Source organism: Panthera onca, chromosome C1 (assembly GCF_046562875.1).
Source record: "Panthera onca isolate mPanOnc1 chromosome C1, mPanOnc1 haplotype 2, whole genome shotgun sequence".
Lineage (NCBI taxonomy): Eukaryota > Metazoa > Chordata > Mammalia > Carnivora > Felidae > Panthera > Panthera onca.
Window position 1 is genome coordinate 186,289,320 of NC_138346.1, and position 21,767 is coordinate 186,311,086.

A 21,767-nucleotide genomic window follows, 5' to 3' on the forward strand; every position below is an offset into this window, starting at 1 on the left:
CCAATGATCTATGTGTCTCTTTTTGTGCCAGTACCATACTGTCTTGATGACTATAGCTTTGTAATATACCTTCAAGTCTGGAATTTTTTTAATGTTTTTTTGTTTTCTTTTGTTTTTGAAAGAGAGAGAGGGGGAGAGAGAGAATCCCAAGCAGGCTTCACGCTGAGTGGAGCCCTCAACACAGAGCTCAATCTCATGACCGTGAGATTATGACCTGAGCCAAAATCAGGAGTCAGAGGCTTAACCTACTGAGCCACCCAGGTGCCCCCAAAAAGTTGTTTTTAAATTTTGAAACAGTGAGTTAGACTTACCATAATTATTTTTATTTTTTAAATATCTGTTTATTTTCAGATCATGACCTGAGCAAAAATCAAGAGTCAGATGCTTAACCGACTGAGCCACCCAGGTGCTCCTTACCATAAGTTTTTTTTTTTAACTCAAACATTTAATAAATACCCAAATATATTCTTTGAGTGTTTATTGGATTGACATAAGCCTAAACAGTCTTTCCAGCCTGTAGGATGTGAACATGTTTTTCTTTCTCAAGCCATAGCACCAACATTGAAAATTTACTCTCATAGAAGTTTTCAGTATTTTTGTTAAAAAGGAAAAGGGTAGGGGCGCCTGGGTGGCTCAGTCGGTTAAGCGTCCGACTTCAGCTCAGGTCACGATCTCACCATCCGTGAGTTCGAGCCCCGCGTCGGGATCTGGGCTGATGGCCCAGAGCCTGGGGCCTGCTTCCGGTTCTATGTCCCCCTCTCTCTCTGCCCCTCCCCTGTTCATGCTCTGTCTCAAAAATAAATAAACGTTAAAAAAAAAAAAAAAAAAGGAAAAGGGTAGTGGCACCTGGGTGGCTCAGGTCATGATCTCAGTTTGTGTGTTTGAACCCCACGTCGGCCTCTGCTCTGACAACTTGGAGCCTGCTTTGGATTCTCTTCCTCTCTCTCTGCCCCTCCTCTGAGCACTCGCTCTCTCTCTTTCTCAAAAATAAATGAACATTAAAAAAAAAAAAAGAGGAAAAGGGTATCACAGAATACTGTATGTATACCAAGTGCCTAGCTTTAACTAAAATCAGTACCTTTTAATCCAAAATAATGTCCTGTTTACTATTCCATATATATCTATTTACTTTGAAGGCAAAAAGAAAAAAAGAAAAAGAAGCCTGAGAAGAAAGCATGGGTTAACTTCGCAATCACCTTACCTTCCCAATTATAGCTCCTCTGCAAGAGATGAGAAAAGAGGCAAGAAAACCCAAGCCCTTAATATTCTGCCCTGCAAGGGTGCCTCAGTGGCTCTGTCGGTTAAGCATCTGACTTAGCTGCCTCAGTGGCTCCGTCAGTTAAGCATCTGACTTAGCTCAGTTCATGGTCTCACAGTTCAGGTGTTCGAGCCCTGCATCAGAGAGCCCCTCCCTCGCTCTCTCACTCAAAAATAAATAAAAATATAAAAAAAAAAAAAATTCTGCTCTGCAAACTTGAGTTCCCGGCCCTATAAAAGTACGTTTCCTCTTCTACCTCTTTCCTAATTAATATTTTGAAGGACTGACTTGAGGTGGAGGATGCTTAGAAGATTTTAAGTCTCTTTTGATTTGCTTACAAAAACAAAATGCAAAAGTAGCTAAATATTTCCCTTTGCCATGGACATCATTTTTAGGCCTTCCCTGAAGCTTGTAGCCACGAGGAGGACCCAATCAGAAATCAAGGCAAAAATGCTAAAAATATCAGACTTCATCAGAACTAATAATTATGTATTTTTTCAAATGTTGGATTTTTTAAATTTTTTTTTAACATTTATTCATTTTTGAGAGAGTGTGAGTAGGGGAGGGGGAGAGAGAGGGAGACACTGAATCCAAAGCAGGCTCCAGGCTCCAAGCTGTCAGCACAGAGCCCAATGTGGAGCCCATGAACTGTGAGATCATGACCTGAGCCAAAGTTGGACACTTAACCAACTGAGCCACTCAGGTGCCCCTCAAATGTTGGATTTTTACTGGTAGTAATATTAGTAATAGAGAAACATATTTAGAGTTTATTACAATTCCAAATCAGGAAAGCTCTACTTTCTATATCCAAAAATTAGAAGAAGAAATTATTCCCAGCTCTCTAGCCTAGGGGGTTGACACTCAGTTGTTTACACATTCATTCAGAAATATTTATTCAAATAAATATTTATTTAGCACTTACTATTTGTAAAGACAATAAGCAAAAAATTATAAATCCTGTGGAAAGTACTATGGTTGCAGGAAACAGAGTACTAGTTAATATAGTATAGTGGAAAGAGTCATGGACTTTGGGATAGATATGGAGTAAGTTTCGGCTCTGCCAACTATAAAAGCTGTATTAACTAAAAAAGATCTTAGTCTTTCTAAGCCCTGATTATCTCACTTATAAAAATAAGGACAATAGTACCTACCATGAGAATTGCTATAAGAATTTGAGATGATATATATTAATTTCTTAGCATAACACTCCAAAGTGATAGGGATTTGGGGCGCCTGGGTGGCTCAGTTGGTTAAGCATCTGACTCTTGATCTCAGCTCAGGTCATGATCTCACGGTTCGTGAGTTTGAGCCCCACATTGGGCACTGTGCTGACAGTGCGGAGCCTGCTTGGGATTCTCTCTCTCTGCCCCCTTGCTCCCCACTTGCACGCACTCTTTCTCTCAAAAAAACTTAAAAAAAAATTTTAATGATATGGATTAAAAAACGTTATATAATTGTCTTTGCTGTGAGTATAGAAGCCTACAAGTGTTATGAAAGGCTTCCAAGAAGAGAGATTTGAGAGCGATCTTAAGGCTCAATAAATTTTCACAAAGTGAACACACCCTAAGGAGATAAGATCAGATCTGTACTTTAGTAAAAACCACAATATCTGAGGAGGGCACCTTTTGGGATGAGCACTGGGTGTTGTATGGAAACCAATTTGACAATAAATTTCATGAAAAAAAAAAAAAAAAACAAAACCACAATATCCAGGGGTGGATAGAAGGAAGAAGAGACATGATCAGATTATATTTTAGAGAGAGTATTCTATCTACAATATGAAGGACAGAGTTCAAAAGGTAAGACTGGAGGGAGTAAGACCAATTAAAAGCATTGAAGGAATCCAAGTGAATAACAGTGGCTTAGGCTAGGTGGTGGCAGTAGAGATGGAGAGGAGTTGACAGTTATTGAAAGAGATTTAGGGCATAAAAATCAGCAATGTTTGGTGAATGGTTATGTGAAGAAGGAAGAAGGAAAAGTCTGGTAATTATTAGATCTCTAGCTTGGGTGGCTAAATGAAGCTTCATGTCACTAAGCAAGATAAGCAGTGTTGGTGAGGAAGGTTTGGGATGTTGATGGGTGCAGTTTTAGACATTGAGTTTAAGTTATCTGTGGGTCATCTAAATGGCATGGTCCATCAGACAGCTGGAAATGTGGGATTAAAGTAAAGGAGGGAGGTCTTGGCTATGGGTTCACATTTGGGAATGAGCAGCAAAGAAGCCAGTAAGCGATAATCTGCCTCAGGGAGACGAATAGCATGAGAACAATCAGAGGGCAGAAAGAAAAATACCGAGAAACACCAAATATTTTAGGAGAAACCGAGAGGAATAGGAACAGATCAAGAGAGCGATAGCACAGAAAGTAAGGGAAGAAGACATAAGGAATGGCCTATGACTGTGGAATTTGGAAAATTCAAAAAATATAAAAAGAAAATATTACCCATAATTCTACTACTGTGTAATAACTGACAACATTTTAGTGTATTTCTTTCCATTATTTTGTTTATTTTTATATATACATATACATACTTGAAATCATGCTGTAAAAATATCTTGTTTTTTCTTTATTCAGTATTATTCATGAGCATTTTCCTTTCATTAAAACATTCTTACAATCAGTTTTGCCTATATGATATTAGATTATTATTTATTCAGCAAATATTTATTGAGCATAATGTGTTTTCCTTGGATAGATTTATAGAAATAGAACTACAGGGTGAAATAATATGAATGAAGTTTTGGGGGTGATGGTGGGTTGGTCTGGCGCGAATAGCCAAGAAAGAATTCTTGAAGACGTCTTTGGTGCAAAAAGGTGATTTTATGAAAGGACAGGACCCATGGCAGGAAATGCTGCACTGGGGTCGTGACAGGTAACTAAGTATATACCCTCAGGTTGGGAGGGGGTTAGGGATAGAGTGAGCTCTAAGGTATTTAGGAAGCAAGGTTTCCAGGACCTTGAGAAATTAGGTGTTGTTAGGAAAATGCCATTTATTACCATTTGGTAGAACCTCAGCCATGAGACCCTTCAGATGTATATCACGGGGCCATAAGTTTGGAGTATGATTGCCAGCATATATCTTGGGGCAGCTGAGATAAAGGAAGTTTCCAAAGGAATTTTTATATATTAAGGTAGACTCAAAGGTTCCTGGGGGGTCAGGATAACGCTAAGCCAAGATTCTCTTTTGCCCCTAGCAAAGTGTCATCATTGAGGCAGCTGAGCTCCTAGAGGGAGGTCACTCTGCCGGTTTCAAGGACTTGTCAGTGGGCTATAGGGAGTAAGGGAATTTAATTTTTCATGTGCCGTAGTTTCCCATATCGCCATGGTAAGCACTTAAACCCCTTTCCTTTGTTCTTGGGTAGCCAGGAGTGTCCAAGGAGTATCACATATATCCCACCTGGGTGCTGTTAGCCTGTACTTTGCCCTCAGCTTGCTCCACACTCCCTCATTATCTTCAATACTTTTTCTATGTATTGCCACTTTTCAGAAAATATTTTACCAGTTTATACTCTGACTCCCCTTGTATGAAAGTAACTGTCTCAAAGCACCCTTATCAGTAATGAGAATTATTTTAAATCTGCTGATTTGATTCAGAGAGAAATTGCATCTTGTTTTAATTTTTATCTCTTTAAAAGTATTTTTGAACCCTTCTATCTATCTGTTAAGGATATTAATCTTTTGTCCTATTTGTAGCAACTATTTTTTGTCTTCTTAATTTGGTAGAGTTGTTTGCTTATAGCTAGTCAGAATCTGTTGTTCTCCTTTGTGATTTCTATTTCTTGGAAGCTTATAATTCATGAGATGAGGCGTCCTTCTAGGAAGGCTGTGTATAAGAGGGAATGGGAAATGTGAGGTTGCCCATGCCCAGGGCAGTAGATCCAGCCGCTTATCTTCAGCCCCAAGGGCAGGATGTTCACAAAGGTTCACAGTGGCCTATCCCAGTTCTTGGCATAGCATTGAGCTGCCTCTACTTTGAGTAGGAAGCAGGAAGAGTAATTTTGTCCTCTGTAATGCTGCTGAGCTAACTGCATTATGGGGATTGACCTGATGCTGAGCGCCAGCAGAGGCAGGTGGGACCTGGCAGGACTGCTTCATGTCCTCTCTTTAAATCACTGTCTGATCTCCGTAAAGGGCTCTGCCCTAAGGGGCTGTGTGCCAAGGCTTGTTTACTTGCTTCTTGCCATGACGGTTCTGTTTGGCCCATAATGTAAATATCATGGCTCTGAAATCCCCCAGCTGTCCATGCTTTGTCATTTCTTCAAAGGGAACTGACTTGTTTTCCACCAGAGGGGGCCAAGGAACATTTGCTACCCACACTGGTTTGGTGCATTAAAGAGGGAGAAAAAGAGCTAAGAGTAAGTGTTGTTTCATTCTTTGTATTCATATGGAAATTTTTAATCTCCATCAAAGGATCAGGAGAAAAATCACATTGAAATTCAATACAAGAGCTTCCAGCTTACATAGAATTTTTCAAAGATGTCTGACTTGATCCTTTAAAAATGACAAAAACCATGAACTGTGTAGCTCCAGGGTTCATAATTTTGCTTACCCTCCTCAGCCTCTGCCTCTGTCTTGCCTTCCTATCTGTACTCCATCTGTGTGGTCCCATGTCAGCCTGCAGAGCTTCTTTGAATGGGAGTGGGGGAAGGGCGTGAAGTATGCAGCAGCAGTTTATTGGGCTGCTTATACATTAAAACCACATTTTCATCTTTCAGAGTCTCCCTCTCTTCAGTCTCCTTATATCAGGCCTATTTCCACTGCTACCAGAATTATCTTACTAAGAAATAAAACTGATTATGTCACTTTCTTGCTTAAAAATCACCAGTAGCTTCTCAGTCCAGACTAGAGACTGCCACAAAAGGCTTCCATGATTTGGCGTCCTTGCCTACCTGATCAACCTCATCTCCCTCTACACTGTTCCTTTTAAATCCATGATCAGGCTGCTGTCCACTGGATTATGAATTCTTTGAAGTCAGAAACAGTATATTTCCAAGGCCTAGCGCAGTAAATGGCATATTAATAGATGCTTGTTAAATCCTAAATAAATTAGTGATTTCATTAAATTTTTTTTTTTTTATTTTTTTATTTTTTTTTTATTTTTTTAATTTTTGGGACAGAGAGAGACAGAGCATGAACGGGGGAGGGGCAGAGAGAGAGGGAGACACAGAATCGGAAACAGGCTCCAGGCTCCGAGCCATCAGCCCAGAGCCTGACGCGGGGCTCAAACTCACGGACCGCGAGATCGTGACCTGGCTGAAGTCGGACGCTTAACCGACTGCGCCACCCAGGCGCCCCTAAATTAGTGATTTCAAATTCTGACAAGTTTACAGCATGAGAGAGAAAACTAAAAATCATGTGCTGGTCTCTTACCCTTCTGTGCTTTTAATTCCTTTGCTAAGTATAAATCAAAAGCATACTTATTGTACTTAGGATCAGGTCCCTTCTTCCCTGTTCCAGATTACTGGTCATTTAGACCCAACATTCTGTCTCAGTACCCTCTAGGAATCACCATGTCTCCTGCGACCCAGGAAGGCCAAATAAAGGAGAGCTTCAAAGCTCTTGGCCAAGATTGCTTACTGCTTATAAAAATGTATAAAAATAGTGCTGGAATTTTTTTGGCGTTCTGAAAGTTCTTCTACACATTGATCTGTGATCTGATTTTCCGTAAGTGCTGTCCTCGACTGATCTGATTACATGAAAGTAAATTGAAGTTAACTTTGTTGGAGGAATTCCTTGATAGCCATTGGTGAATAAGTACAACTGTCATAAGGAAACCTACTCTCTTTTTTTTTTAATTTTTAATGTTTATTTATTTTTGAGAGAAAGAGACACAGAGGGTGAGCAGGGGAGAGGCAGAGAGAAGGGAGACACAGAATCTGAAGCAGGCTCCAAGCTCTGAGCTGTCAGCACAGAGCCTGATGCGGGGCTTAAACCCACGAACTGAGATCATGACCTGAGCCGAAGTCAGACACTCAACCAGCTGAGCCACCCAGGTGTCCTGAGGAAGCCTACTGTTAAGTAGATGGGAAGATGAAATCTGCATGGGAAGTACCTAGTCATTAAAGTGAATTTTATTTTTTTTTTATTTTTTATTTTTTTAAAATTTTTTTTAACGTTTATTTATTTTTGAGACAGAGAGAGACAGAGCATGAACAGGGGAGAGGCAGAGAGAGAGGGAGACACAGAATCTGAAACAGGCTCCAGGCTCTGAGCTGTCAGCACAAAGCCCGATGTGGGGCTCAAACTCACAGACCGTGAGATCATGACCTGAGCCGAAGTCGGACGCTTAACCAACCAAGCCACCCAGGCGCCCCTAGAGTGAATTTTAAATTTGCAGAGTCTGAATCCAACCAGGAGAGTAGTACCATAGAAGCTGAGAAAAAAATGAGAGGCAAGAAATTTAGGAATGTCCTAAAAATGTAAAATTTCATAATTTGCACAAATAATGAAAGAATCACCTGTAATTCCTCTACTCTAAGGGAGTATAGAGCAGAAATCATATATATATAGTCTTTGAATAATACACCTGTTGATATTAGAAAAGTTTTTTTAAAAACTCATCACGATGGGGCGCTTGGGCAGTTGGGTGGCCGACTGTTGATTTCATCTCAGGTCATGATCCCAGGGTCATGGGATGGAGCCCTGTTTTCTCAAAATAAATAAGTAAACTTTAAAAAAAAATTCTCTCTCTGCCTGTCTTCCCTGCTCACATGCTCTCTTTCTAAAATAAAATGAAAAATTAAAAACTCATCATCATAACAGATTAAAAGGGAAAAAGTATGTTGAGCTCCATAGACATAAAACAAATTTTTTAAATAAAATTCAATTCCCAGTCATTGATGAAAGCTTTTAGCTAGTTAGAAATAAAAGAGAACTTCCTTAACCTATGTACATAAAAGGTATGTGCAGAAAACCTATGACATGTGTGGACTGTTGGCTATAAAGCATGAAACCCAACATCTACATGCAGAAGACAATCAATAAATGGTAGCTTTGATAATGAAAAAAAAATCATCAGTCTACATGATAAAATACTAGAATTTCCTTTAAAATCAAGAACAAGTAAAGATTACTACGATCAGTGCTTCCAGTCAGCATTGTATTGGAGATTTTAGCTAATATAGTAAGACCATGAAAAATAAATGAAAGATCTACAGATTAGAAAGGAAGAAAAAAAGTGTTGTTCTCATAGTTGGTATGATTGTCAGAATCTACAGATAAATTATTAGAATTAGTAAGATTGTTAGTGAAGCAATTGGCTATAAGATTAAAATACAGAATAAATCAAATTTCTAAAACCAACAAGAAGAAGAAAATAACTGTTTAAAAGTCACCGTTTATAATATGAACCAAAAATATAAGATATTTAGGATTAACAGAAGACATGCAAGGCCTTTATGGAGAAAGTTTTTTAATGTTTTTTAAACAACTTTTTTCAAAAGACAAGAGCATTCTTCCTTCTCAAGGGTTATTGCCAATTAAGAGTCAAGGCCCTATGTTAAAATACATGCACATACACAAACACATGTGCACACACACCAGGTAGATAGGACTTTGTAAAAGACTATTTTCTGAGTAAATCAGGGAAGGGATTCTTAGATTTAGAATACTACCCTCCCCCCCTCCAGCCTGAAGCTGATAGAGAACTTAGATCTTCTGCTTCTCCAGAACTACCAAATCCAGGTCACTTTTGATCTCTGTCAGTCCCATGGTGGCATGACAGGAAGGAATTTGGCTTTTACTAGCATACACAGAGTTTCTGATCCCATAGGATCCAGACAGTCAGATTTCTCATATTGGACCCCTTTTTCTTCCTAGATCAATCACTTCCATCCGGAGTGAACTGATTCCATACCTAATAAGAAAACAGTTCTCCTCAGCTTCCTCACAGCAAGGACAAGAAGAAAAAGAAGAGGATCTAAAGAAAAAGGAGCTGAAATCCTTAGGTCAGTGTTTGGGTTGGTGCGGTAAGGTAGGGGTACAGCACCTTTGGAAAGAATAACTGGGCAGGATGCCTGTCTCAAGGCAACAGTTTCTTGTCTAACCACCAGGGAAGACAGGGTAGCTGACACCCTACCCTAAGGTCTGGGTAGGCTTGCTCAATCAGACTCTGCCGCTTATGCTCTTCAGGGACAGGCTAATCATGCCTCAAGTCCGTTCTCTGGTTCATAGCTCTGGTTTGACTATGTTCCTCACTAGACTGTTTTGAGTAAACTCTGCCCCCCACTTCTTAGTTCGTCTGTTCTCTAGGCTCTGGGCAGCCCTACTCCTGACTAAACTCAGTCTCTTCTGTCAAAGAAAGAAAGATGAAGGAGTATACAATTACAGTTCAACAAGAGGCCAACCAGGCTGTCTCCTTTCTAGGATGTAGGGGCAAGGTCTGTCTTGTTTGCTGTCATATCCCTGCCTAGTCCCTGGCCAGTCCTGGGCTCATAGTAAGAGTTCCAAAAACAAATTTATCAAATGAATAAATGGAGACAATATAGCACGATGGTTAAGATATCAGGACTTGGATTTGAAATCTGGATTTGAAATCTGACTGTCCCTCTTATTAGCTCTGTGACCTGAGATGAGCCCCAGTTTTCTTATCATAAAATAAAAGATCTTACTTGGTTGTTTTATGAGCTGAAAAACTGGGGCCCAAATAACTCAGGTTCCAAGTCTTGTGCTATTTCTGTCATAGCACAACTACTAGATATGGTAATAGAGGCTAGCAGCACAAAGCCAATATGGCTGGTCACTAAAGCCTGGACCCTTGCTTATGTTATGTCATGATTTACAAGAGCCCTCTATTGTATTTTCCCTAGTAGTACTTGATTATTGGTCAAACTTGCTTTTAGGACCTCTGTTTTGTTTTGTTTTGTTTTGTTTTGTTTTGTTTTGTTTTAATTTACATCCAAATTAGTTAGCATATAGTGCAACAATGATTTCAGGAGTAGATTCCTTAGTGCCCCTTACCCATTTAGCCCATCCCCCCTCCCACAACCCCGCCAGTAACCCTCAGTTTGTTCTCCATATTTATGAGTCTCTTCTGCTTTGTCCCCCTCCCTGTTTTTACATTATTCTCATTTCCCTTCCCTTATATTCATCTGTTTTGTCTCTTAAAGTCCTCCTATGAGTGAAGTCATATGATTTTCATCTTTCTCTGACTGACTAATTTCACTTAGCATAATACCCTTCAGTTCCATCCACGTAGTTGCAAATGGCAAGATTTCATTCTTTTTGATTGCCGAGTAATACGCCATTGTAGATATATACCACATTCTTTATATCCATTCATCCATCAGTAGACATTTGGGCTTTTTCCATACTTTGGCTATTGTTGATAGTGCTGCTATAAACATGGGGGTGCATGTGTCCCTTCGAAACAGCACACCTGTATCCCGTGGATAAATGCCTAGTAGTGCAATTGCTGGGTCATAGGGTAGTTCTATTTTTAGTTTTTTGAGGAACCTCCATACTGTTTTCCAGAGTGGCTGCACCAGCTTGCATTCCCATTTTAGGATCTCTTTTTAAGGATTTTTGTAATCCTTTTTAAGGTTTTCAGATGTTCAGGAAAGCATGTTGCCTCTTTTAATTTCACTTAGTCTTTCAGGTTGTAGTGGGACTTCAGGGTCCATGCTGCATGACTGAGTTCCAGGGAGAGAGATGTGAGTTGTATCTCTTTGAAAACATAACTTGAGCCTCTATTTTCTCTGTTTATTCTGAAGATATTTACAGCTTTATAAAAGAAGACAATACACTGACCTTTGCTCCCTATGATGCCTGCTGGAATGTCTGTCGAGGAGACAGGTGGGAAGACTTGTCCAAATCACAGGTGCGCTGCTATGTCCACATCATGAAAGAGGGGCTCTGCTCTCGAGTAAGCACTCTGGGACTCTACATGGAAGCAAACAGACAGGTAAGAGGATGGGTTTAGAATAGAAATCATGGGGGGCGCCTGGGTGGCTCAGTTGGTTAAGTGTCCCGACTTCAGCTCAGGTCATGATCTCATGGTTCATGGGTTCAAGCCCCATGTCGGGCTCTGTGCAGACAGCTCAGAGCCTGGAGCCTGCTTCAGGTTCTGTGTCTCCCTCTCTCTGATCCTTCCCCAGCTCCCACTCTGACTCTCTCTTTCTCTCTCTCTCTCTCTCTCTCTCAAAAATAAATAAACATTTAAAAAAATTAAAAAAAAAAAAAAAAAAAAAAGAATAGAAATCGTGGGTGCCTCACTTCTTCATTAGTCCCAGTGACTTGTTCAGAATCCCTCTCATTCCCAAGGTTGAGCAAGACCTGACATGTCAGGGGATAGCATTGGGGTACCCAGTTACAGCAAAAGGGGAAGCAGAGAGCCTAGTCCATAGCGGTAGAGCCTCTGGTTCCGAAGAAGGGCTGAGATTCTCAGAAAGGCTAAATTTGGCCTCTGGGTTCAGAAGTTTTCTTTTGTTCTGCTAGGCATGGGATATCTGCAGTACTTCATAAACAAGCAGATAAATACGGTGTAATCAGTACTGTGATGAAGTAAACATAGGCACAGAGAGGAGACGTTCCTAAGAAGGTAAAAGAATAGAATATCGAGTAGTCAGATGGTAGAGCCTCAGAGAAGGAATGTCTATGAGAGGGAAGTGTCTGGAAACAGCATTAGAGAACTAACTCCTCCTTTTAACCCTGAAGTTTGTGATATATGGAGAATGAGCAGCTTCTGTCGCAGAGGAAGCATTGCTTTAAAAGGTTAAAGCAAGGGGTGGAGTAATGAAACAATGAAGAGACCGAAGATGGGGGTGGGGGGTGGGAGACTCTTTGTTGTATACAGGTACAGGAAGAAGGTTTTAGGAGGGAGGGATGATGAGACCATGAAAAGGAAAGGGTTGAGATGAGAAGAGGAAAAGATAGATGACTGAGGGAACTATACTGGGGTGGCATTCAAGGACAACGGAGATAAGATGATGAAAAGATTAGCTGTTGATGCAGTTTCTGGTAGAACTCTGTGAAAACTATCAATGCAGGTATAAGCTGGGGGTGGGGGGAGGGGGGCGTGTCAAGTAGGATGATAAAAGATATTGTTGAAAATTGGGATTAGAATTTAGTCCCTATGGGGTGCCTGGGTGGCTCAGTCAGTTGAGCGTACTTCAGCTCTGGTCATGATCTTGCAGTCCGTGAGTTCAAGCCCCGCGTGAGGCCCTGTGCTGACAGCTCGGAGCCTGGAGCCTGCTTCGGATTCTGTGTCTCCCTCTCTCTCTGCCCCTCCCCCACTCATGCTCTGTCTCTCCGACTCTCAAAAATGAATAAATGTTAAAAATTAAAAAAAAATAAATAAAAAGAATTTAGTCCCTAAAGAAAACTTGGCTCAGGAATCTTCAGGACCCACACTATATAATGTGTATAGTCCCAGCCCCAGGCCTCAAACTGGCTTCACCCTGGATTGGTTGTAGATCCAGGAGAATCCAAGCCAGAGAGTTTATGAGAAATCATACCTAGTCCCATGTTTACCCAGGGCAGTCCTCAGTAAAGTCAGCCCCCACTTAGAATCAGAGCTATTAGAAACCTTCCTTAATTTGACTTTTAGTTCTCATTCTTCAGTTCTATGACTAGATTCTGTCAAGCTAGTCTGAAAGCAGGTCCATGGATAGCCTGAGACTAGGGAAGTGTCCTATGAAGTACCAACAGGAGCTGTGCAGTAGACAGGTCTGAACAGCCTTGGTTGAAGTATAATAGAAGAAGGAGATCCCAGGGATAGGGGCTGAGGTATTAGCCTTCACATTGCCGGTGTAGCCAGTCCTGGCAAGGTGTCCTTCAGCCACTGTGGCCACCACACATAGTGCTCTGACCAGCATTCTGCTCATGCCGGAGAATGACAGATAGGCACACTACTTGCACGTTCCTAACAGGTCCATAGTTAAAGTTCATATTTGTAGCCTTCTCAGTTTTCTCATATTGAAGAGAGAATAGTGTGAACACCTTCAACATTTTATTTTGACTGGTGAAGGCCATAGATGCCTTCTCAGGAACTATCCTGATTATGGAATTGTCTAATATTAACTCTCACTTTATGCATGGCCACACTGGTCTAGGAGGGGAGCAGGAACCTGGGATGACTATGGTCAGGACTCAGAATCCTCCTTGCTCTCAGTAGGCCTCTCCCAAGTGCTTCTTGAAGGCTTGTCTTTGCACCTCCCAGTTGAGGGACATGCCATTACTTTTAAGGAGGAGATTCTCAGCTAGGAAACTAAGGATAAGACCATCTGAAATTTGCTGCATAAACAATCCTTGTCCTAGGGGAAATGAAGCAGCCTCCTGCTCTGCCTCACCCAAACAGGAAAGCTGTGGCTAAAAACTCCCTACATCTCTAACTGGCTGTTGAGTTCTACCTAAGATGTTCTCAGGTATTTTCTGGTCTGTCTTTAGTAACCAAACCTCTTTCCTCAAGGTGCCCAAATTGCTATCAGTTCTCTGTCCAGAAGAATCACTGGTTCATTCATCAGCCCACATTGTCAGCAAACACCTGGTAAGTGCTAGCTTGGGCAGGGCAGGTATGGGACAGTCTCTGTGTGTGCTGAATGAAGTATGTCCTTGAGACGATGCATTGGGGTTCTCAAGCCCTGAAACTCATTAGTCCCAGGAAAACCCCAGCTGGGTTCTGGTTCTAAAATATCATCATCTAGCCCAGACATTCAAGACTACCTGGACAGGTGCTGACCTCAGCCATACAAATTCTGTAAGGAAGGTCCATTATGGGTCTCGGGACTCAGACACAAGAGCCTTCCATCTCTGTCCCTCTTCTTACACTGATTTGAGCACTCTCTTCAAGAGAACACAATTATATACACAAATGCCTGTGTGTAAGTTTGTTTGAGTTGATCTCAGAGGTATTATGTGACCTTGTGGCCCTAAGAAATACTTACCCCTTGGCTGAGGTGTCTCTGGGGAAAGATTGCATTAGACCCCAACTCAAAGGATCTGAGGAGTTGATTTGCAGTTGGTTGAGATGGATGGACAAAGTTTTATATTTGCCTTTTGCAGGTTGGAGTTGACAGCCTCATTGGGCCAGATACGCAAGTTGGAGAGAAGTCATCCATTAAGCACTCAGTCATTGGTTCATCCTGTGTCCTAAGAGATAGAGTGACTATCACCAATTGCCTTCTCATGAACTCAGTCACTGTGGAGGAAGGGTATGTTTCCACTTGTGCCCACTTAAGGCAAAAGGCTCCTGGTATCCCTGGGAGGTTTTGGGGGCCAGTGCAGCCTAGAAAAGGGCTCAGCTTGAGGAAGAGAAGAAGAGGGAAAAGGCAAAGGAAAGAATAGTGCCTAGGCCCTTTGAGTCATTGGTTTTGGCTCAATAAAGACATGGTCTCTGAAAACATTTCTGGCGACTTTTTCATACTTATTCCAATTGTGGTCCTGAGAGAGGCTGCCTTCCCTTGCTTTGATGTGCTACTTGATGGGATGGCCACAGTAGTGAGCCTCTGGCAGTACTAGAATGACACTGTACCAATGTGTAATAGTCATCTTCCCTTATCTCAGTGTCTCAGAGCAGCCCTGAAGAAGGCAGGGGACTAGGAGGAGTGGACATTTAAGCCATGCACCATTTTTAAAAGAGAGCTTCTTTGTTACAAGTTCTGGAGAATCTTCCCCCATTTTGAGACACTTTAAAGTGTTCTAAAATCTTGGTTTATGAACAGCCTGAACTGCAGTAAGAAGACTTGAAATGATATATTTAGTAAGATTCTTCCTCTGTATGGTCCTCAGGTTTTTCCTGTATATAATGCAAACACAGGTGGTGGAAGAGAGGAGGGGTATTACCAAAGCAATGGCTTTCAGACTTTTTAGAAAGGGAATTTTTTGTTAAAATAAATCTTATGCAGGAGTACCTGGGTGGCTTAGTCGGTTACGTGTCCAACTCTTGATTTTGGTCCAGGTCATGATCTCACGGTTGGTGAGATTGAACCCCATACTGGGCTCTGGGCTGACAGCAAGGAGTCTGCTTGGGATGCTCATTCTCTCTCTCTCTCTCTCTCTCTCTCTCTCTCTGCCCACCCCCACTCATGCACGCACTCTCAAAAAAGAGACATTTTAAATAAATAAGTATTATGCAGAAACTCAATATTTATAACTGATAAAATCACAGGTGTTTGTAATACAGTGGGGAAGGGGCACTTGTCCTTCCTAGGGGATGTGAAGCAGATGTATAAAGCAAATTTTGAAAACCACAAGACTGGATTAACCTGAAAGAGCTGATTCTAAAGCCTTGATTCTAGCTCTGACATCTGTTGATTTCTCTGTCCAGGAACTAATAGGAGAGAAGGATAAGGGAAGACCTCAAGTTCAGTGAAAGCTGAAATACCTCTCATAGGTGCCAGTGAGAGGTTGGGGAAAGCATTTTGGAGAGAGAAGCTATGTAGGGACATAGCTAAAGGTTAAGCCTTTACTCTTTAGGAAGAGGGACTAATGGAAGTAATAGGATTGAGGGAGGAAGTACCATAATAAACCAGGAAAATTGGAGACCATAGGGATATTGGCCACTAAGATCTGTTCTCCCCCAAGCCCACTTCCGGACTTGACTCCCAAACCCTGGCAACCAGGCCTAACGCATCGGTCAGGTGTTTTGGAAGAATCTCCTCTGGAGATTCTGACTAGCCCCAAGAAGAAAAACTAAATTTATTTACATCAGAGATTTCTAACAGCCCAGTCAAATCACCCTGCAGTGAAAATTATGGATGACAAATTCCGTTCACGTGCTTAGAGCTTCCAGTCAGCTTTTTTACAGTCCTCCCCTAAAGATGAAGAGATAACCAAAGATTACCAGAGATCTAAAGAAAGCCTATCATGAAAGATCCACAAATCAAACAGTTACAAAAAAGCAACTTAGAAGAAACAGGGATTGCAGGGAGAGAAAAATACTTTCAAACAACCTGTCATTTCAAAGAACAAAAAAAGAACTCTAAGAAATTAAAACTATGATAACAAAAGGAAAACCCCAATAAAAGAATTAGAAGATAAAATTGACATTTCCCAGAAAGTAGAGCAAAAAGATAAAGAGATAGAACATAGAAGAGAAACGATAAGGAAATGAGAGGACCAGTTCAGGATGTTTAACATCTGAATATGAATTCTCTAAAAAAAAAAAGAGACAGAGAGAGAGTTCAGACATCAGAGGAGGAAATTATTTAAGAAATAATATAGGAAAATGCCCCACAGAGAGGTAAATTTACAGAATGAAAAGGCCTACCAAGTGCCCAGCACAATGGGTAAAAATCTACGTCGTTTTGAGTTTTCAAAACACTGGAGACAAAGCATGCTATAAAGTTACAAAGAGAAAGTAATTGCTATATAACCAATCAGGAACCAGAATGGCTTTGGACTTATCAGTAGCAACATTGGAAACTAGAAGAAAATAGAACAATGCCTTCAAAATTCTGAAGGAAAACTAATTTCAACCTAGAATTCTACACCCAAGCAAAATGTTAAATGTGATTTTTCTTTTTTTTTTTCTAGAAAAATTTTTTAATGTTTATTTATTTTTGAGAGAGAGAGAGTGAGTGGGGGAGGGATAGAGAGGGTGACAGAGGATCCCAAGAAGGCTGTGCTGACAGCAGAGGGCCCAATGCGCTGCTTGAATTCACGAACCGTGAGATCATGACCTGAGCCGAAGTCAGACCCTTAACTGACTGAGCCACCCAGGTGCCCCAAGTGTGTTTTTTCTAGATGTGTTCCACCAAATGAAGAATAAACCAAAGATACAAGATACAAAAGATACAACTCTGAAAAAGCAAAAAGAATACATAGCATGATACTGAAGGCAGATCCAAAAATGACAACTATGCATGAAGCATAAAGGGAGCAGTTAGCCCAGAGTGGAATCCACAAAAAACTTAGGAAGATGAAAATGATAAAATACCAAATACATATAAACATCTTGAAAGATTTAGACAACTGGCTAAAAGTTTGGGTTGAATTAGTAATAGCATAGAATACTATCTAACAAAAACAAAACAGTTATGAACTCTGTTTAAAAAGTTGTAGGGGGTGGCTACCTAGGTGGCTCAGTCAGTGAAGCATCAGACTTGGTTTCAGCTCAGGTCATGATCTCATGGTTTGTGAGTTCAAGCCCTACATCAGCTCTGTGCTGACAGTGCAGAGCCTGCTTGAGATTCTCTCTCTCCCTCTCTCTCTGTCCCTCCCCCACTCACACTGTGTCTGTCTCTCTCAAAAATAAATAAATAAACTTAAAAAAAAACCGTTGTACCTGAGGGACATCTGGGTGGCTCAGTCACTCAGTCAGTTAAGCATCCAGCTCTTGATTTCAGCTCAAGTCATGATCTTGAGTTCAAGCCCCGTGTTGGGCTCCATGCTGACAGCACAGAGCCTGCTTGGGATTTTCTCTCTCTCTCTCTCTCTGCCCCTCCCCCATTTGTGCACTCTCTCAAAATAAATACATAAACTTTAAAATAAATAAATAAAAATTTGCACATGAAAGGAAATGGCATCACAGTTCACTATGTACACAATGTGAAATACAATTTATGTAATCGTAATAAACAACTGTTAAAAAAAATAAATAAATAAAATAAACAACTGTTGACCAAAATCATGCTGTAACAATATAGAAAGGATGAGGGATAGGAAGGAAAAGAGGGAAGAGGGAGAGAAAGGAAAGCTAAATCCTCATCTTCCATTGTGGGAAATCTATTGATAATGACTAAAACTAAAAACTGAAGAAGTAGTAATATGCATGTTATTATGTATACACGGGGAGGTAAATGGCTGAACTACTCAAGGGGGTACCTGGATGGTTTAATTGGTTAAAAGTCCGACCTGATTTCAGCTCAGGTCACGATCTCAGAGTTGAGAAATTTAGTCCCATGTCAGACTGTGCTGGCTATGGAGCCTGCTTGAGATTCTCTCCCTCTACTGCTCATCCACTCCCTCTTTCTCTCTTTAAAATACAGACAAACAAAAAAAAACTGAAATAACTCAGCAAAAAGACCAAAAGTTGTCTCCAGGAAAAAGGAAATGAGTAGGGGGAACAGAAGCCTGCTGTTTTTCATAGTAAAACCTTCAGAAAGATTTGTTTTTAGATATATACATGCATATATAAATTTAATTGCCAAAAAAAAAAAAGGTCAGAATTTTGTGGTACACTGCTACCAGTGGTGTACTGATAAGTTGTTAACAACTAGCTTTCCAAAGGAAAAAAATAAGTGATCTGATTTGTAACATCTGCCAATTTCCATACTGTACATTCTCCCACTATGGCCAATGATATCAGCAAACACTTGAGTTGGGAAGAGATACCAACAATCAGCTCTCCCAAGCAGAACAGGCTGCCTCCAGCACACCACTGAGAGTAGAGACCTGTCTCAAATATTTTACTCATCAAACAAAAGACCCACTGGATACAGAAGACTGTGCATGAGTGCTGTGGTAGAAATCTGTATAGTCACAAAGGAGAAGAGGGTCAGGAAAGAATTAAGGAAATGACCCATGAGCTGAAAAATGAGTAGAGCCACCCAAGGTAGAGAAAGGAATGTTCTAGATACATCAAGAATGTTAAGTGTGAGGGGTGCCTGGGTGGCTCAGTCAGTTAAGCATCTGACTCTTAGTTTTGGCTCAGGTCATTGTCCACGGTTTGTGAGTTCGAGCCCCACATCAGGCTCTGCACTGAAGTGCAGAGCCTGCTTGGGATTCTCTCTCCCCTCTCTCTTTGCACTTACCCCACTCGCACAATTCTCTCTAAGTAAATAAATAAACTTTAAAAAATATATTGTTTTAAAGGAGTGTGAAGTGTGAGAGAGCATGAGCATATCTTATTCCAGAAACATCTCTTCATTTTGATCTTAGCTTGAATTTCATCACTTAAGAAGAGGCTTCACTGACTGACTTACCCTATCAGAAGTAACCTGTCCCAGTACTCTCCGTTACGTCAACCTGTTTTATTTCCTTCATAGCATTATTACTATCTGGACTTCTCTTATTTACCTGTCTCTCACAAGTAAATATTAATTTGAGAATGTAAGTACCTTATCTTTCTGTTTCACTATTATATCTTGAAGCAGAAAGCCTGCAGGAACTCAGTAAATACTTGTTATATGGAAGAATGGTAAACAATTCATAATAACCGAAATAACAGAATTCAAAAGAGAAATGGATAGAGAGGAGACAAGGCTATACAGATGGCCAAAGGCCAAATCATGGACTATCCCCTAAGAAGTTTAATAGGTAACAGTAATAATTTAAGAGTTTAAAGGAAAGGAATAACAATTAAATCTACATTTTATGAAGATCATTTTGGCTGCATTATGGAGAGTGATGTGAAGAGGATAAACATGGAGGGAGGAAGACTACTGAAAGAATCCTGGTAAAATAGAAGAGGCCCTAAACTAAAGCAGTAGCAGTAGTGATAGGGAGGAGAAATAGTATGATGATTACAAACTATAAAGCATGATGACTGCCTGGATATATAAGGTAAAAGAGAAATTAGGGAAAACTTCCAGATTTCTTGCTTGAACAATAAGATTTTTGGTGTGCTATTCACTAAGATAGAAATCAGCAGAGGATTTGCAGAGTAGGAGGCAGGGAAAAGGTAAGTTCCATTTGGGATAAGTTGAGTTAATGGCAAGCGGCCTTGACATGCAGGGACTTGATGTGCAGGACTGGAGTGCAGGAAAGAAGCCTGTGCTTGAAGTACAGATTTGGGAGTGGTGGGCATAGAAAGGGTAACTGAAGCTGTGGGAGTAGAAGAGACATTCAGGGAGATTATGTGACCTTAAAAGAAAAGAAACCAAGGGGCACCTGGGTGGCTCAGTTGGCTAAGTGTCCAACTCTTGATATCGGCTCAGGTCATGGTCTCACAGTTAGTGAGTTCAAGCCCCATGCACTCCACACTGACACCCCAGAGCCTGCTTGGAATTCTCTCTCCCTCTCTCTCTGCCCTTACCCCACTTATGGGTACTCACTCTTTCTCTCAAAATAAATAAATAAACTTAAAAAAAAATTTTTAAAGAAAAGAAACCAAGATAAAACCTTGGAGAACATCAGCAATTTTGGACGTAAGAAAAAGAATCTAAAGAGACTGATAAGGAATGGGCAAGGAAGGGATTTAAAGGGTAAGAGAGACAACAGTTGAAGGGCACCTGGGTGGCTCAGTTGGTTAAGCGTCCGACTTTGGCTCAGGTCATGATCTCACAGTTCATGGGTTTGAGCCCCATGTCAGGCTCTGTGCTGACAGCTCAGCACTTCAGATTCTGTGTCTCCCTCTCTCTCTGCCCCTTCCCTGCTTGCACTCGCTCACTCTCTCTGTCTCAAAAATAAACATTATGAGAGAGAGAGAGAGGACAGTTGGTAGGTGAAGCCCAGGTTTCTAGGTGGGGAAACAAGGTAGATGATGGTGTGCTCACTGAGATGAGGAAAGGTGAAGGAGGTACAGATTTGTGGGGAGAAAAGGCCTGTGTAGGGCATATGAAATTGTAAGTACCTACAGGACATCCAGTTATGTGGAGGTATCTAGTAGTCAGTTTGTGACTATAGGTTTTTTTTAAGTTTATTTATTTATTTTGAGAGAGAGAGTGAGCAGAGGAGGGGCAGAGAGAGAGGGACAGAGAGAGAATCCTTGCTGGAGCGTGGAGCCTGATGCAGGGCTCAAACTCACAAACCACAAGATTATGACCTGACCTGATACCAAGTCGGACCACTTAACTGACTGAGCCACCCAGACACCCCATGACTAGAGGTCAGAAGAAGAGGTCAGACCCAGAGACCTCTTCCTGAATCATTGTGGCGTTCTCTTATTTTTCTGTCTGTATTTGTCTTATTCTTCCAAATCTGCCTTTCTGTCATTCCTTCTATGGATTTAGAAATTGAACTTTGGAGTCAGACTGCCAGACTGAATCCTGGGTCTGTCACTTACTAGTCCCTTAGGGAATTGGCTTTACGTCTTTGTGCCTGATTTTTTTACTGTCAAATGAGGTAAAAACTGAACTACCTCAGGGCGCTGGGTGGCTCAGTCGGTTAAGCGTCCGACTTTGGCTCAGGTCATGGTCTCACAGTTCGTGAGTTCAAGCCCCACATTGGGCTCTGTGTTGACAGCTCAGAGCCTGGAGCTTGTGTGTGGATTCTGTGTCTCCCTCTCTCTCTCTGCCCCTCCCCCACTCATGCTCTGTCTCTGTCTCTCAAAAAATAAATAAACATTAAAAAATAATAATAAAAAAACTAAACTACCCCATAGATTTATTGGGCGTACTAAGTTAATAGACATAAAGCACTTAGAATAGAACTTGGACGTAGAGTGTTAGCTCTCATTTGTTTATCATCGTCGACATCATCATTACTGTATCTCATTTCAGAGGTGGCATGTTGCCAGTGTTGTATTCCTTTTTTTTTTAACGTTTATTTTTGAGAGAGAGACAGAGTGAAACTGGGGGCAGAGAGAGAGGGAGACACAGAATCTGAAGTGGGCTCCAGGCTCTGAGCTGTGAGCACAGAGCCTGATGTGGGGCTCGAACTCAGGAGCAGTGAGATCATGACCTGAGCCAAAGTC

General features: G+C 41.1%; 1 protein-coding gene across 4 annotated transcripts in view; it reads left to right on the plus strand.

Annotated features, from left to right (window-relative positions):
• The window catches only part of EIF2B3 (eukaryotic translation initiation factor 2B subunit gamma), a 122,510-nt gene that overhangs the window by 86,133 nt on the left and 14,610 nt on the right, over positions 1-21,767 (plus strand). For all 4 annotated transcript variants that reach the window (XM_060623297.2, XM_060623298.2, XM_060623299.2 and 1 more), the window contains 4 exons: positions 9,074-9,201; positions 10,966-11,156; positions 13,662-13,739; positions 14,255-14,403. In XM_060623297.2, the coding sequence (XP_060479280.2) occupies positions 9,074-9,201; positions 10,966-11,156; positions 13,662-13,739; positions 14,255-14,403 (546 nt within the window). The remainder of the gene's footprint in view (positions 1-9,073; positions 9,202-10,965; positions 11,157-13,661; positions 13,740-14,254; positions 14,404-21,767) is intronic.